Source organism: Ceratotherium simum, chromosome 19 (genome assembly GCF_057802395.1).
Source record: "Ceratotherium simum simum isolate JZ-2026a chromosome 19, ASM5780239v1, whole genome shotgun sequence".
Lineage (NCBI taxonomy): Eukaryota > Metazoa > Chordata > Mammalia > Perissodactyla > Rhinocerotidae > Ceratotherium > Ceratotherium simum.
In genome coordinates, this window is record NC_141918.1 from 28352426 (window position 1) to 28367385 (window position 14960).

A 14960-nucleotide genomic window follows, 5' to 3' on the forward strand; every position below is an offset into this window, starting at 1 on the left:
TGCTGAGTGAAAAGTGGCAATTCCTCCTATCCTTGCCATAAATTCCCTATTTGCCTGACTTGGGCAGAATCAGTCTCTGCTGCTTGCATCGAAAACCTTGTTGCAGAAAACAAGAGAAAGAAACTAGAAAAAGAAAAGACACAGCAGTGTTTAGAAAAAGAAGATGGCCCCGTACCAGCAACAGCTTCATACTTTTGACGATTATCCCATCTAGAGATCAAAAGGAAGTTGTTCTCTAAATACATATTTCACTTGTGGGTTGATGAGATGTTGACAAACTATAATAAGGCTAAACATCTCCACAGGAGGTGGTGAGACATCTAAGACCTTAGAACTCGTGGAGATTGCAATAATATGTGGTAATATATTTACCTAAGCATTTCCTGTTTACACTAGACAAGGGATGACACAGTAGTAATTCTCAATCCAGGTCCTAACATGAAACGTTAATGAATGGTTGGAAGGGCATTTCACAGGCCAGCAGGTAGGTTCATAAGCCACCATTAAAAAGGGCCCTACCAAAGAGCTTTAAGGTAATCTTTGGCCTAGTTTAATTATCGCACACTAGAGCAACGCAACCACACTTAGAAGTCACAGTTCCATTGCGGGGCGGGGGGGGGGGGGAATTGATGCTTGGAATGTGTCTTTTTATTAAAAACCTGGAATTCCAGAAAAAAAAAAATTCTGCTCAGTTTTGTGGGTGAAAATAAAAGCAGCGTGTCCAAGCTGCACCATCTTTATACAGAGTTTTGCTGTGGGTGGAAAATGAATTTTTACAAGCATTTCCTCAGTTGAGCATCACTAAAACCTTGGAGCTAGATGAATTCAGCATGATTATACTTATTTTATAGATGAAGAAAATAAATCCCAGGTTAGGTTACTTGCTATGTTCATAGAACAGAAAATGGAAGACCGAGGGCTACGACTTGTGTGTTCTGACTTCTAGTCCCATCTGGCAAATATTCTGTTCCTCCACACAGCCTCCCACAGAATAACATCAGAAATGCCGGCAAGCTCAGGGGATGAGGGAACTATCCACAAAGGGGATGTTCACAGTTTGTCCTAAAGTCTTCAAAGAACACTATAAACCAAAACCAGTCTCGTATACCTTTAATTAATTCCAGTATTCCTCGGCTCCCACAGTAAGCTTTATCTGCTGTCTTTTGGCTTAGGGACATTGAACCAGTCCTTCATGGTACTGGAAGTCACGAGAGCAAGCTTCCACTCTGTTGGCTCTTCAGCCTGACAGAGCAGCGGCCTGATGTGGAAATGCAGCTGGACAAATGAACCTCTGCTCGCCTGGCTCCCCACTAGTTCTTCCACACATCGCTCTGTTCCACGCTAGGGAAAGCAACCTGTCCAGGAAGATGTAGGCCAGACTGATACCAGAACAGAGGAGAAACTCCTAGCGCAACACTTTTAGGATTAACCTTAAAAAACAAAAACAAAAGCAAGCAAAAAAACAGATTTCAGGATAGACAGGAAGGATAACAGGGAAAACAGGTGTTTACCTCCCTGAACTCGACTCTCCACTGACCTCTGTGACATTAAAATCCCTACCCAGAAATCCTAAGCTATTGAAATATCCTAGAGAAGATCAGAAGGATCTTCTGATCCTGCCAAGGAAGGAAACAGTGAGGGGACAGGGGAAGAGAAAGGTGATGTTTCCAGGTTTCTTACTCAGCTAGGCTGAAGGACTTCCCTTCTCTCTACTTTTCCTTGCCTCTTGTCAGCAGGCAGAACATCTAACTATTCAGCCAAAGGGGAGAATGGCAAGGGAAAGGGAGAGCGAATACTGTCCTAGGAAAGAAGATCTATGCTGCATATTCCTTTCATCCTCTCTGAAACAAATGGTAACTTTATTTCATTGTTTTAGAAGGAATGAACATAAACAAAAACAAATGTTTTGTTTTGCTTTTGCTGGTTCCTGTTCAGTTCTCCTCTCATGACCCACAAAGGACATGGAGTTGTTGTGACTTTCATTTTGCCCAGGGCAGAGCTCAGGGAGAGAAAAAAAATTAAGTCATTGGATACATGAGGCTGATAGCCTACATTTGGTTACCTTGTGTCTCAAAGCCCCGGGGCCTGGGGGGGGGGAGTGGAGTATCCGTGAGAGCCAGACTTGACAGTTAGTTACAATCAAGGCAGCTATCCTTGGAAAGGTGTAAATTCTTCCTTTCTCTGTGTATCACTCCTTCAGTAACTCAGTAACAACTTCTGGAATATTCAACTAAGAGGCTGAAGCCACAATAAATCAAAGTAAAATGAGAAGACTCCTCAAGAGATTACAAGGACATTGATTCTCTCTGGACCTTGGGGCTGCAAAACCTGGTGACTACCAGGAAGTGTGGTGTGGACTGACTGCACCACAGTGGACAGAGAGGCCAGGAAAAGCAAATCCTCATTTAGGACTCTCACAGTGACCTGAGAGCGAGACTGCTGCCTCAGCGATGAAAGCAGTCAGCAAACTCCCAGGGCCTGAGAGTCAATGTGGGGTGGAGGGGGCAGAGCAGTCCCCTGGCCAGTATACAGGAAAGTCACTACAATTCCCCCAGACGTGTGGTCCATGTGTGCGGTGAAGAACACAGGGTGACTTTTTAAACTGGATTTGGCAACTGGGCCACTGCTGATCATGACGAGAACGGTTTATATTGATGGGAGATGTTATTGGGAGGGGTGAGAAAGGAAGGGGGGATTTCAGCTACATCAAGGGGCATGCAGGGTATGGACAGGCAGCGGAAGAGGGAGAGATGGCCCATGATAAGATCCGAACAGGGCACACCTGAAGAGGCCAGGAGACCGCTGGAGAGGAAGAAAGAGGTTGAAAAAGCTAAGGCAGAGTGTGGGGTTTGGGGTTCACTTGCTTGTTTGCGACGGGAAACTAGAGGGAAATTTAGGAAGTTAAAGGTTAGGAAGTCAACCACATGCATGTTAATGTCAGCGGGTAAAGGATAGGGGCAGAGTCTTGTTATTAGTAGACTGGAGGCTCACGTTATCTCAGTGTCAAAATATCAAGGGGCAACAAGACTGCTACAAACTTCCTCCTACGATCTGCAAAGGACAAGCTGGAAATGCCTGTGGAATGGGAAGTGTGGGCTAACTGCCTGTTGGGACCCGCCTATCTAGACTTCAAATTGTTTTTAATGACTGCAAACCTCTCTCTCTGGCTCCTCATGCTGAAATCTTCCAAGGTTATCCTGGTGCCCCACTTACACCAGCGAGATGTCACTACGGGTCAGACATTCTAAGACTATATCACACTCGGTAGAAATCTAAAGTGCTTTTTAACCCAGAGCTTTCCCTTTATCTTATTTATTTATTTATTTTTGTGAGGAAGAGTAGCCCTGAGCTAACACCTGTTGCCAATCCTCCTCTCTTTTGCTGAGGAATATTGGCCCTGGGCTAACATCCGTGCTCAAATTCCTCTACTTTATGTGGAACGTCGTCACAGCATGGCTCGATGAGCAGTGCGTAGGTCCATGCCCAGGATCCGATCCTGCAAACCCCGGGCTGCCAGAAGTGGAGTGCAGGAACTTAACCACTATGCCACCGGGCTGACCCCCTCCCTTTATCTTATTTTTGTTGTTTACTTTGTATTTCCAAAAATATTGTCCTAGAATCGTTTTACAAAGGTAGTTTTTAAAGTTGCGATCATTTGGAGCACTGCAGTCTTGCATCTTTCTCCCACTTAATATCCTACCATAAGCACTCTTTCATGTTAGTAAGCAATCTTCATAGCCCCAAATTTTAATAGATGCATAGACTATTTCACCAAACAGACTCACCATATTCTGCTTAAACACTACACTATTGTTGGAAATGGAGATTATTTCCAGTTTTCCACTATTATAAATAATGCCCCTGAATGGACCTTTTCTAGACCTCCATGTTTCTTTTTTTTTTTTTAAATATTTATTTATTTATTTTCCCCCAAAGCACCAGTAGATAGTTGTATGTCATAGCTGCACATCCTTCTAGTTGCTGTATGTGGGACGCGGCCTCAGCATGGCCGGAGAAGCAGCGCGTCGGTGCACGCCCGGGATCCGAACCCGGGCCGCCAGCAGCAGAGCGTAGGCACTTAACCACTAAGCCATGGGGCCGGCCCTAGACCTCCATGTTTCTGAAGTGACATTATTACTCTCCAGTAGGCTTGAAATCTCTTCTTCATTCTCAAGTACTTGCTTTTTGTTGCTGCTATCAGATGGGTTAATTTTTCATCACTGATGGTATACACGCGTGCTACTGATTTTATATTTATTTTGTATATACTCACTTTCTTGAGCTCATTTTTCTTTCTTTCTTTTTTCTTTTTTTGAGGAGGACTAGCCCTGAGCTAACATCCAACGCCAATCCTCCCCCTTTTTCTTGAGGAAGAGTGGCCCTGAGCTAACATCCGTGCCCATCTTCCTCTACTTTATATGGGACGCAGCCACAGCATGGCTTACCAAGCGGTGCGTCAGTGCGCGCCTAGGATCCGAACCTGCGAACCTCGGCCGCTGCAGCAGGGCGCGCCCGCTTAACCGCCTGCGCCACCATCCGGCCCTTGAGCTCATTAATTCTAGTAAGTTTTCAGTTGTTTCCGTAGGTTTTCTAGCTACATAATTACATAATCTACAATTAATGATAGTTTTACTTTATCTTCTATAAATTTTAGTTCATGTTTTATTGCTCTGGTCAAAGCTTTGCAAACATATACAAATAGTAGTGATAGAGACATTCTAGCCTAGTGTGTAGGTTGTTTTGAGTGATATTTGTTATTTTACTAAAGCATTGTTATTTCTACTTTTAGTTTTGGATTTTCTTTAATTTCTTTTAAATATTAAATAGGATAATTATAAAGGTTTAGTTTATTAATTTATTAATATTAAACTGTTCTTGAATTCTTGTGACAAATTCTGCTTTTTTCATTTACTAACTTTTATTTATATTCCTCACATCTACATTCACAAGAAAGGTTGGCCCATATCTTCACGTCCAATATGGTAGCCACTAGCCACAAGTGGCCACTGAGTGCCTGAAATGTGGCTGGTCTGAACTGATATGTGCTGTAAGTATAAAATACACATTGGATTTTCAAAACTTAGTTTGAAAATGAGAGGGGCCGGCCTGGTGGGGTAGCGGTTAAGTGCGTGTGCTCCGCTTTGGCGGCCCGGGGTTCGCAGGTTCGGATCCTGGGCGGGGACCGATGCACCGCTTGTCAAGCCATGCTGTGGCGGCGTCCCATATAAAGTAGAGGATGATGGGCACAGGTGTTAGCCCAGGGCCAATCTTCCTCAGCAAAAAGAGGAGAATTGGCAACAGGTGTTAGCTCAGGGCTGCTCTTCCTCACACACACAAAAAAAAGGACATAAAATATCTTAATATTTGATATCGATCATATGTTGCGATGTTAATATTTTCAGTATACTAGATCAAATAAAATATATTATTACAATTAATTCTACCTGTTTCTTTTTACTTTTTTAATGTGGCTACTAGAAAAATTTGAATTATATACACGGCTTACGTTGTATGTCTACCAGGCAGCGCTGGTCTACTGTTCCCTCTTTACAAAGTATCTCTGTTGAGTTTTCATATCAAGGTTGGATTTACCTCAAAGAATCAATTGAGGTGTGTAGGATCCTCTACCGTCTGGAACATTTGCTATAAAATAGGATTATACGGGCCTTGACAACTTGAAAAGATTCATCCAGATTCAACTCCCCCCAACTCTTGTTTTTGAGAATTTTCTAAGTCATAAGTCTGCTCTGATATTCTTTTATAAAGGATAAAGCCTTAAATGCCAGGCACCATCAGAAATAGATTACCTGTATTAAATACGAGATTAAATCAAAGACCTACTGATAGTATTTCAGATCTTAGTATAAAAGAGCTACAAATGTTTCTCACTTCCTGACTAGTTTTATTGAAAAGGTAACAAGCAGCTTTTTCTTTGTTTTGGAGGCTATGTGAAGATTCTCCTCTTTATACCAAGCTATGTATGACTAATACGCTTTTGTGTAAATGCATAGAAAATGTTTGTGCTGTTCTTCTGCTCATTAGAAAAATACACCCTGCCTTTTCAGTCTGAGACCAAAATCTAACTCATCAAATCCCAGATGAGATACTAGCCCTTGTTAATAACAAGCCTGTTTGGAGAAGAGCGAGAAAGGTGTGTATGGAGGATGCAGAGGGAAGACATAAGCTGCACAGCCCCTCTGACACCTGACATATGCTGACTGAAGGTTAGCGTGGGAGTAGGGGGCCAGCCCAGGGTCCACGCATGGGGACCTGCAAAGTCACACAGCAAGCACAGACATGAATATATTCCTATAGCTTGCATTCCCAAACCTATTACACCCAGCGTCTTTTTTTCTTTTATTATTTTTTTAATGTGATGTTGATAACCTCCTGAGCTACCTGGGTTCCACTCCTATCTCCATACCTACTGGCTGAGTGACTTCAGACATGTTACTTAACCACTCAGTATCTGAATTTCTTCATCTGTAAAAAGGGGAAAATAAAAAGATCTATTTCAGAGTTTGCAAATTAAATGAGATAAGGAATGCAAAGCTACCAGTAAAGTGCCTGGCATACAGTAAGCATACAATAAGTATATACTACGAAAATAACAGTGTATACGCCAATGTCATTAGCTTCTCTCATATGCTGACTGTAAGATCACTAATTAGCAAAGTTTCATCCACTAATAAGTGGCTTGTCATGCACGGGACCAGCCATTATCAATTAAGGAACAGCAAAGTGTGCATTCATTAACATGTAAACAAAGACTGGGTCATTGTGACATTGCTGAAACACTCAGATAATCACCATCAAAGGTGAAGAAATCCAGGCTGTACCCAATACTTCAGACAAAACAACCATCATAGACAGAGTCCTTGGGACAATTTCCCAAGAGATGCAAAAGAAATTCATTCCCTTCCCTGGTGCTTTCCATTCATTACAGGTTACGTAGCTGCCTGTGCCTCTCCACTCCCAGGCTCAACCCCTGTCTCAGCTCAGCCCAATGCTGGATGATCAAGGTCGTCTGTGGCAGAGTCAAGGTCAGGAGGAGACCCAAACCTGCTCCCTGGTCCTCCCAGCCTCACCTGTAGAGCTAGAGGCTTTGCCTGCTCCTAAAGATACCCATCTGTCTCTCACTTGGGAATTGCTACCCATCCACCTCTATAACCCAGGTGCTTCATGAAAGAAAAATGAAAACCCAAATACCAATTATGCTCACCCATGAGAACTCTGCCTTTCTTGAACGGAATTAGGAATGGGAGAGAATGTAGGATTACAGATAGAAGTAAAAACCATTAGAAAATCTCAAAATGGTGGTACGCTTACTTTAAGGACAAAGGATAGGGAAGAAGTTGAAAGAGCTTCTGCACTGGGCAGAAGAGAGAAATGCTAGCCACCAGGAACAGCGGAGGGTCGTAGAAAGGAGAGCAGGCGAGCCAGCTCGTGGGAACGAAAGCAGAAGAAAGAGACAACGTGGGATATACCCAAGCAGGACCAAGCTCTCCTTGCCTCGACTTTCTCCTCTTCCATAGATCATTGTGCCCGGCTGGGCCCTTCACCCACTCCTTTCCTTGTCAAGCTCTTTCCAGGATATGAAGGTGGTGGATTCTGCAACACCACTGACCAGGGAGTGTGTGTGTGGGGAGTGGGGATGGGCAAGGAGAGAATCCTAATCCCACTGGCCAGGGCCACATCAGGAGGGAATGCTTTCCTGGCAAATCTGAACTGTCTTGGAAATCTGAGTTCAGTTCTCCAGAGAACGCTGGTATACGTGGTGGCAAGGGACCATGAGACATAAGACGAGCTAAGACACAGGCTTTTGGAGGCTGAGCTGGAAAACCACCCAGAGTGCATTTAACATTTTTTAAATGGGAAATGTACTCTGGGAGTCTAAAAAAGCTCAAATAGACTTCTGGAATGGTAAGCATATTAAAAATGATACACATATACTTATGTACTAAGTAATATGTAAATACCATTATAAATAGAGTCAAGGAACTTGAGGTAGATTGGAGAAACACTACTCCCTTACCCAAGCAAATTTAATTAACCATATACAGTGTATATAAATGATGAGTCCCAAATGACAAGTCCTGGGCACTCCAAGGAGGAAGAAATATCCATAGGACATAGCACTTAGGGGCAGCTTTATTAATGAAATGAGACTTCAGCTCAAAATACTAAAAAAATTTCTCCAAAAAAGTAGGAAAAATTTACGTTTTTAGACAGGGCAGAAAATTCTCTCCTCCATGTCTTTATTTCTGTAAAATATAAGAATGTTCTTATATTTACAATTTAGTTTTTGTCTTATTGTTATTGCATTAAAATCAATAAGTAATCCAAAACCACCATTCAGTTTTCAAGACCTGATATTTGTACAATATATAAGATTTTCTTTCCTTTGGAAAAAACATATCAGGAAATTTTTTCTGTCATATTATTTTTCTCTAGGTTTTCATTATTCTTTGGTAAAAAAAACAAGTTTTCTTTCTTTCTAATATTTTCATTCCAAATAGCTGGTTCATCAGTCTCACTATAAACCATAAATATTATTCAAAACAGTTACTTGATCTTCTCTGGGACTAAAAATGCTCTCATCTTTTACCCACGAATCATTTAACAAAAAGTGGTAGTGCCAACAGATCCATTCACCAGTCCAGGGCAGGAAACACAGGAAGGTACCAGGAAGGAAAAGCCACAGTTCCTGACGTCTAGGGTTTGGTGCTGGCTACGAGGGCTGCCTTGTCTTTAATTATAAGCACCAATTACCTTTGTCTGCTCGCTGTCTGGGTCTTCAAGCCATGCATAAGGGTCACAGATTTTATGCCCATGATAATCCTGTACCTGCAAAAGACAAAATGTGGTGTTAGATAATTAGTGTCTAACCCCAATTAAATAAGTACTTTCTGATTGTGATGGAGAAATGGGAAAGGTACAAAAATACCCCAATTGGCTCACTGGCAACGTGTCTGCCCAAATTACCACATGAACCAAAGTTGGCAGGTTCTCAAAGGTGTCTAGCCACCCTTCATGAAAAGAATGTTTTAGCTGGAGAAGGAGGAAAGATGAAAGGTCAGAATAGGAAACAGCTCTGTCTGTACAACACAAAACAAAGGGCTGCCGCTGTGCTAAAGAAACTTGAAAATGTGTTGTCAGTGGCAAAGCACAGAGCTACACAATGCAGAGGGATGCGACAAGGGCACTTTTCTGAGGGAACCACCATACACATGCTCATTTTCCTGTTCTTGGTAAGCTTATTAATGGTTAGAAAATCTCCCTATAATATATAATACGATCAGTTTTGCCTTTAAATCTAAACTGCCAAAAAGCAAGTTACTAACGTGTAGTATGATTCTACCTACCATCGGCTGAAAAGGCTGACGAACGCAATTAAAGAACATTTCTGAAACTGAAGCCTTTCTTCCTTTTCGTGTATTACAAAATGCTTTCTTTCATGGTTTATAAAAGGAAGCACAAAGGCGTCACGCATTCAGACTATCCTGATATTTGAGGAAATAATATTGCTAGTATAAAGCAGGGCCTGGCTGGGCTGATCATCAGAACCACTGGTACCTTCTGAAATGCCCAAATTCCTGGCCTCAGAGACTGACCAAGCCTGGAAAAGCAATTAGGAGTCATGGCTCCCCAGGTGAGTATGTCTAAAGAAATTTTCCAAAGGTAAAAAGATTGTTACAAAATCCCTCCATTTCATATTATCATGATTAATCTAATTAATTGAAACCACAATGACAATGTCTTTCCAGCCAAGGCTCTCTGAACAACTCAAACATTCTGGTTAAGGCCTCTGGTATGAGGTCGTCAGGAAGACCACCTGTATTTCAGGTGAATTTTTAATCTGTCTCCTTCTTGCTTTGTTCTATAACACAAGAAGGCAAGGGCTAGTCCCTAAGGAAAGCAAACACTCTCCTGGAAAAGGAAAACTTGAATGTTGTTTCTACTGCTGGCCAATGGAGAAGAAACTCCCCGTGCCTAAAACCCCAGGCTGTCCACACAGGGTCTGCATCTGTCCTCATCTGGTGCCAGGTGACAGAACACCTGGGGGAATGCCCACCTGGAAGAATGGGCAGTTAAGGTGGAACACTCAGGAACTGTTCTCATTAAACAACTGACTGACAAGCGCAAGGGATACATACCAGACTAAAACCTCTCCTGAGGAGTCTCCACAAAATTACCAATTTTCAATCCTTACCTGACGCCCCTCTAAATTTTAGCTGATTGTCACCACTGAATGAAAGCTCTTTATATTTTCTTCTCATCCCCAAGTCTTTTACATTTTACACACCTTGAAGTGGTTATAAATTATGCTTAAAATAACAACCGTCTTTTCTCTGACAATAAGAAATCAGAAAAATTTAAAGTTGTAAAGCATCTTCCAATCCAACATTTTTAGGAGCAACGGCAGACACAAGATGGCAAGCTTCCTAGGGCCATACTGGGTTCAGAACCAGAGGTGGGACTAAAAACAATCTTCCAACAGCTTTTCCCCAAATATTCCTCGGAGGGGACAGGCCAGGCACTTTTAAAATGTTCCTCAATTACGATGTTACTAAAACTCAGACATATCCACAAACGTACCTTTTCATAAGGAAGTGGAAAAGATTAACCGGAAATCATGTTAGTTTTATGACTAAGTGAAGGTGTTGCCAAGTGCTAGACCCAAGGCAATAAACATTTGCTGAATATCCACATTGCTGTGCCCGATGTTCTAAAGCGACCTTCTAAGAGGGCTGGTGATACTCCTATTTTACAGATTACAGAATGCAATTCAGGGAGGTTGGTAAGGGTAAAGGTCACGGATTTACTGTTTGCTCAGAGATCACTGTGAGCTAAACACTGTGCTCTTGATTTCAGCCACGTCACCTCGTCTGGTCCTCACTGTGAGGTTATTACTAACTCATTTTCCTGATGAGGGAGCTGAAGCTGGAGAGAGCTAAAGCAATCAACAAAGGCCAGATGGTTAATAAGCGGTAGGACCGTGACCCACCTTGAGCCAACCCCAAAGTCTGTGGCTTTAACCTCTTGCTAATGAACCCGGCCAGGTGTAAACTGGCAGGTGCACAGCTGGACCCTGACTCAGAAGCCAGTGCACCCTACACCATGCTGCCACCTGAATGGGGTTTACCTCTGAGGAAACAGGGCCATCTTCCCAGAACCAGCATTACCACCTAAAGCAGACTGAGGTCACTTATTGAGCAGACATTTTTAACCAGGACAAGAAACTGATTCTCTTCAGGACAACCCCACAGACAATCCCAGGAGCCAAGCACCCCTCTGCCCCCCTCTTTTACTTTTACAAGACCATCCCCTACAAATGGGGGGGTCTCATAGCCACATCCCCTGAACTCAGGCTGTGAAGTATCTGATTCTCCCCACTGATCTAAGCTTGCAAACCATTCCTCATCTCCCCAAAAACCTTTACAAATAGAGCCCTGATAAGGCACTGTCACTATTCAATATTTTACCTGTACTGTTCAACAGCTCGCCTGCTGCCTTTAAGATACAGACTCGTACCACAGCAGCAGGCAGAGCCCATCAAACCTGGCCACACTTCCCTTTTTTTGTCTTCCAGCCCCTATCCAAGCTTATCCACCCACGAATGCTCTGCCACCCTACAAACAAATGCAATTCCACGACCGTCCAGCCCTACATAACTATGGCTTTATTTTAGTCACATGGCCAGGAATGTCCTTTCTACCTTATCCAGCTGGCCAACTTCCAGGCTAAATTCACGTATTCTCTCCTGCTCCTGATGGAAATTAATCTCATCCTCCTCCCTGTTCTCCTCTCCCCCTACACACTCTTCTACCCCTGTAGCAGGCCTGCAACCCCACAGCAACACTCTCGGGGGATGGGCAATGGCATTACACTGGAAGTATCATAGTTTCCAAATTTCTGCTCACTAGGCCAGAAGTCCACCCAAAACGGTTGCAGGCTCCAGCCCCATGGCTCAGTAGGAGACTGCCCAGTATGTGGCTGAAAGATGCTCAAGTGAGAGACACAGAGAGCTACAGCAATCTCGAGCATCTGCTAGAGAGAAACAAACTTTTCCTAGTATTCAAGGCTACAATTTTATTTTATTTATTTTTTGTGCTGACGATCAGCCCTGAGCTAACATCCATGCCAATCCTCCTCTTTTTGCTGAGGAAGACTGGCCCTGAGCTAACATCTGGGCCGATCTTCCTCCACTTTATGCGGGACGCCGCCACAGCATGGCCTGACAAGCGGTGTGTCGGTGCGCCCCTGGATTCGAACCCTGCGCGCCCGGGATCTGAACCCAGGCCGCCAGCAGCAGAGCGCACGCACTTCACCAGTACGCCTCGGGGCCGGCCCCTCAAGGCTACAATTTGAGCCCAGGGCTTAGTAATCAGGACTCTGTTACAGGAAAAAGATAACCCATGTAGCCTATCAGGTCTGGGCTAAGTGCCCTGTGGGATCCACAGAGCGGGGTCCAGGCTGGACCAGAGCTACATTCCCTCCGCCCTGAGGCTTAGGGTTATGATGAGTTCTGCTGAGAAGGAACTGGAGAGTATTAAAATCCACTGTATAGTACTCTTTTGAGTTAATTGTTCACAATCTTTTTGATGTCTTCATAAAATCCTCACTTAACCCTTTCAAGAACTATTAAACACAGATAAATGAACTGCAGGATTTTGATAACCTGAATAGGGAAAAACTTAGTAAGAAGCAACTCTTCCTAAAAATAAAATAAAACAAATCTAAAACGGAACTCATCAAACCACATAATGGGTAGTTCCTTATATTTTTATCTATCCTGAAAACTCAAAGATCCTCAAGAACTGAACTGAGATGTCCACATGTCTTCCCATGACTAAAGTATGGCACACTGCAGGAATGGACTGTCATGTGAATGAAAGAAAGAATGAATGAATGATATTCTCACTGCAGAAGCAAGCAAGCTCTATGGTTAGCCAAGCCAGCCCTAATACTTCATATATGAGAAAGAAGGCTATAAGAGATAAGTGATCTGCCAAGGGGCATCCAGCTGGTGAGTGACAAGACCAGAACTAGCACTTGGGTCTTATTTGGTCTGTCCTCCTTTCCATCCCAGCAGGATCACTTTACTCCCATACACAACGGAAACAACCCCTTGAACCACAGCAATAGAGCTTCTTGGGCTGTTAGAGTAAATTTAATAAGCAAGCAACCGAACAGACTGAGAAAACATGGTTACCAGATGGCCACTGGTCAAAGAAACCAGGAATGCACCAGCGCCACTTGGAAGTCTTAATTCAAAACAATATGATCTTTACTCTAAAGCCTCAGTACCCTTTACCTCAAAGTGAGATGCGCTTTAAGTACAGACTTTCTGGCATAAATTGGGTCAGAGTAAGCAGGAAAAAATTAGAAGTGTATTAAACAAAAATATTTTTATTCTGATTCTATTTTAAGTAATCTGAGGAATTTGGCTATTCCTAAGAAAATCATGCCCGCAACATTTGGACTCACTCCAGTTCTCAAGATGCCAAATTAATTTTTAAACAAAAAAGGTGTTTCCCCAGAATTGCATCCACTGGATCTCGACAGCTACCCTGAGTTCATCCACAGCTTACGTAAATGGTGGCTAACCTCTCCACCAGGCAAAACTGGAACTCATTCTGAAAAAGGCCATCCCCTCTCCTTTCTAAGGCCTCCTCTCAGCCCCTATTGACTCCTTTTCTTTTTAGGAAAACTTGGATCAGCACTGGCTGGTCTCCCCATCTGGCACGAGGTCACCGCTCCACCTTCCCGGTTACTCTGGCTGGTCTCCTCATCCCCAGCGCCCAACGCCCAGCATTCGGCCTGGGGCAGGAAAGGCGCTCAATACGCGTTCTGAAATCGAATGAATGAACTTCAACGCTAAGGATTTTAACATTGGAAGTTGAAAAAGTTTGCTTTTGCTTTCCAATGTTACATCATCTACACACACACACACTCTCTCCTACCACCATATTTAAGCAAGAGCCTCCTCCAGTCAAAACGCAGTGACACGTTCTGACTCCCCTCTGCTCTAAGGCGCCCATTCGTACCTGGGGGTCTGCCCTTGACCCCACTGATTTTAGGAAGCGGCCAAGCGGCGGCTGACCACAGGCTCGGCCGCCAGCAGGCGGACAGTGACGGCCACCAGGGCCCCCACGGCTCGAGAGGAGCCCGGCGCCCCCGGCCCCTTTCTCGCAAACAAAGGCCGAGGGGGAGGGGAGGGCCGCAGGGGCCGAGGGGCTGCAGGCGGCGGGGAGCCGGGTGGGCGCGGGCAGGGTACTCACCGCGGTCTCGTCGCGGTACACGTCGGGGTACTGGAAGGACAGCATGGCCGGGAGCGGGCAGGAACAGCGAGGGGGCGCGGGCTCCGGGGCGGGCGCGAGCGGGCCGGGCTGGCCGCGAGGCGAGGTTGGGGCGCGGGCGGCGGCGGCGGCAGCGGCGGGCGGCTCTCGGCCAGGACTCGCACGACCGACCGGCGCGGCGGCGAGGACGTGCGGGAAGCAGGAAGCAGCTGTCGGCGAGACCGGGAGCCCCTCCCCGGCGGGCGGGCCCAGCGGCGGCGGCGGCAGCAAGAGGGAGCAGGCGGCGCCGTGCGTGCGCCAGGCCGGGCGCACAGCTCCCTCTGCAGGAGCGCCGCCCGGGCACCCGGGCCACCACGCCGGTGCGCGCCGCAGCCGCGCCGAAGCGCCGCGGGGCCACCGCGCCGGCACACGCTGGATGGACGCACGCCGGCCGGGCCACCGCGCCGGGCACACGCCCGGTCACGCCGGCCGGTCCACACGCCTCCCCCGTCCCGCCCGCCGTCCCCGCAGTCCCTCCGCTGTCCGCCTCGCCATTGCCCGGCTCGCGGGGCCTCCCTCAAGGAGAATGTAAAGCAGGGTTTGCTCATTAATCGTTCCCCTCTCTTCCAGTTCCCGGGCTGGGTTGGGGCGGCCGAGAGGGACCTAGCCTCTCTCCTG

The 14960-nt window shown here is 45.3% G+C and overlaps 1 protein-coding gene across 1 annotated transcript in view; it reads right to left on the reverse strand.

The window, feature by feature from the left end:
• Positions 1 to 14479, reverse strand: part of PREP (prolyl endopeptidase) — a 117114-nt gene extending 102635 nt beyond the window's left edge. The window contains exons 1-2 of the mRNA XM_004422165.3: positions 14286 to 14479; positions 8773 to 8847 (exon numbers count right to left, since the gene is read on the reverse strand). Of these exons, the coding sequence (XP_004422222.1) occupies positions 8773 to 8847; positions 14286 to 14330 (120 nt within the window). The 5' untranslated portion in view covers positions 14331 to 14479. The remainder of the gene's footprint in view (positions 1 to 8772; positions 8848 to 14285) is intronic.
• Positions 14480 to 14960: the final 481 nt, after the last annotated feature.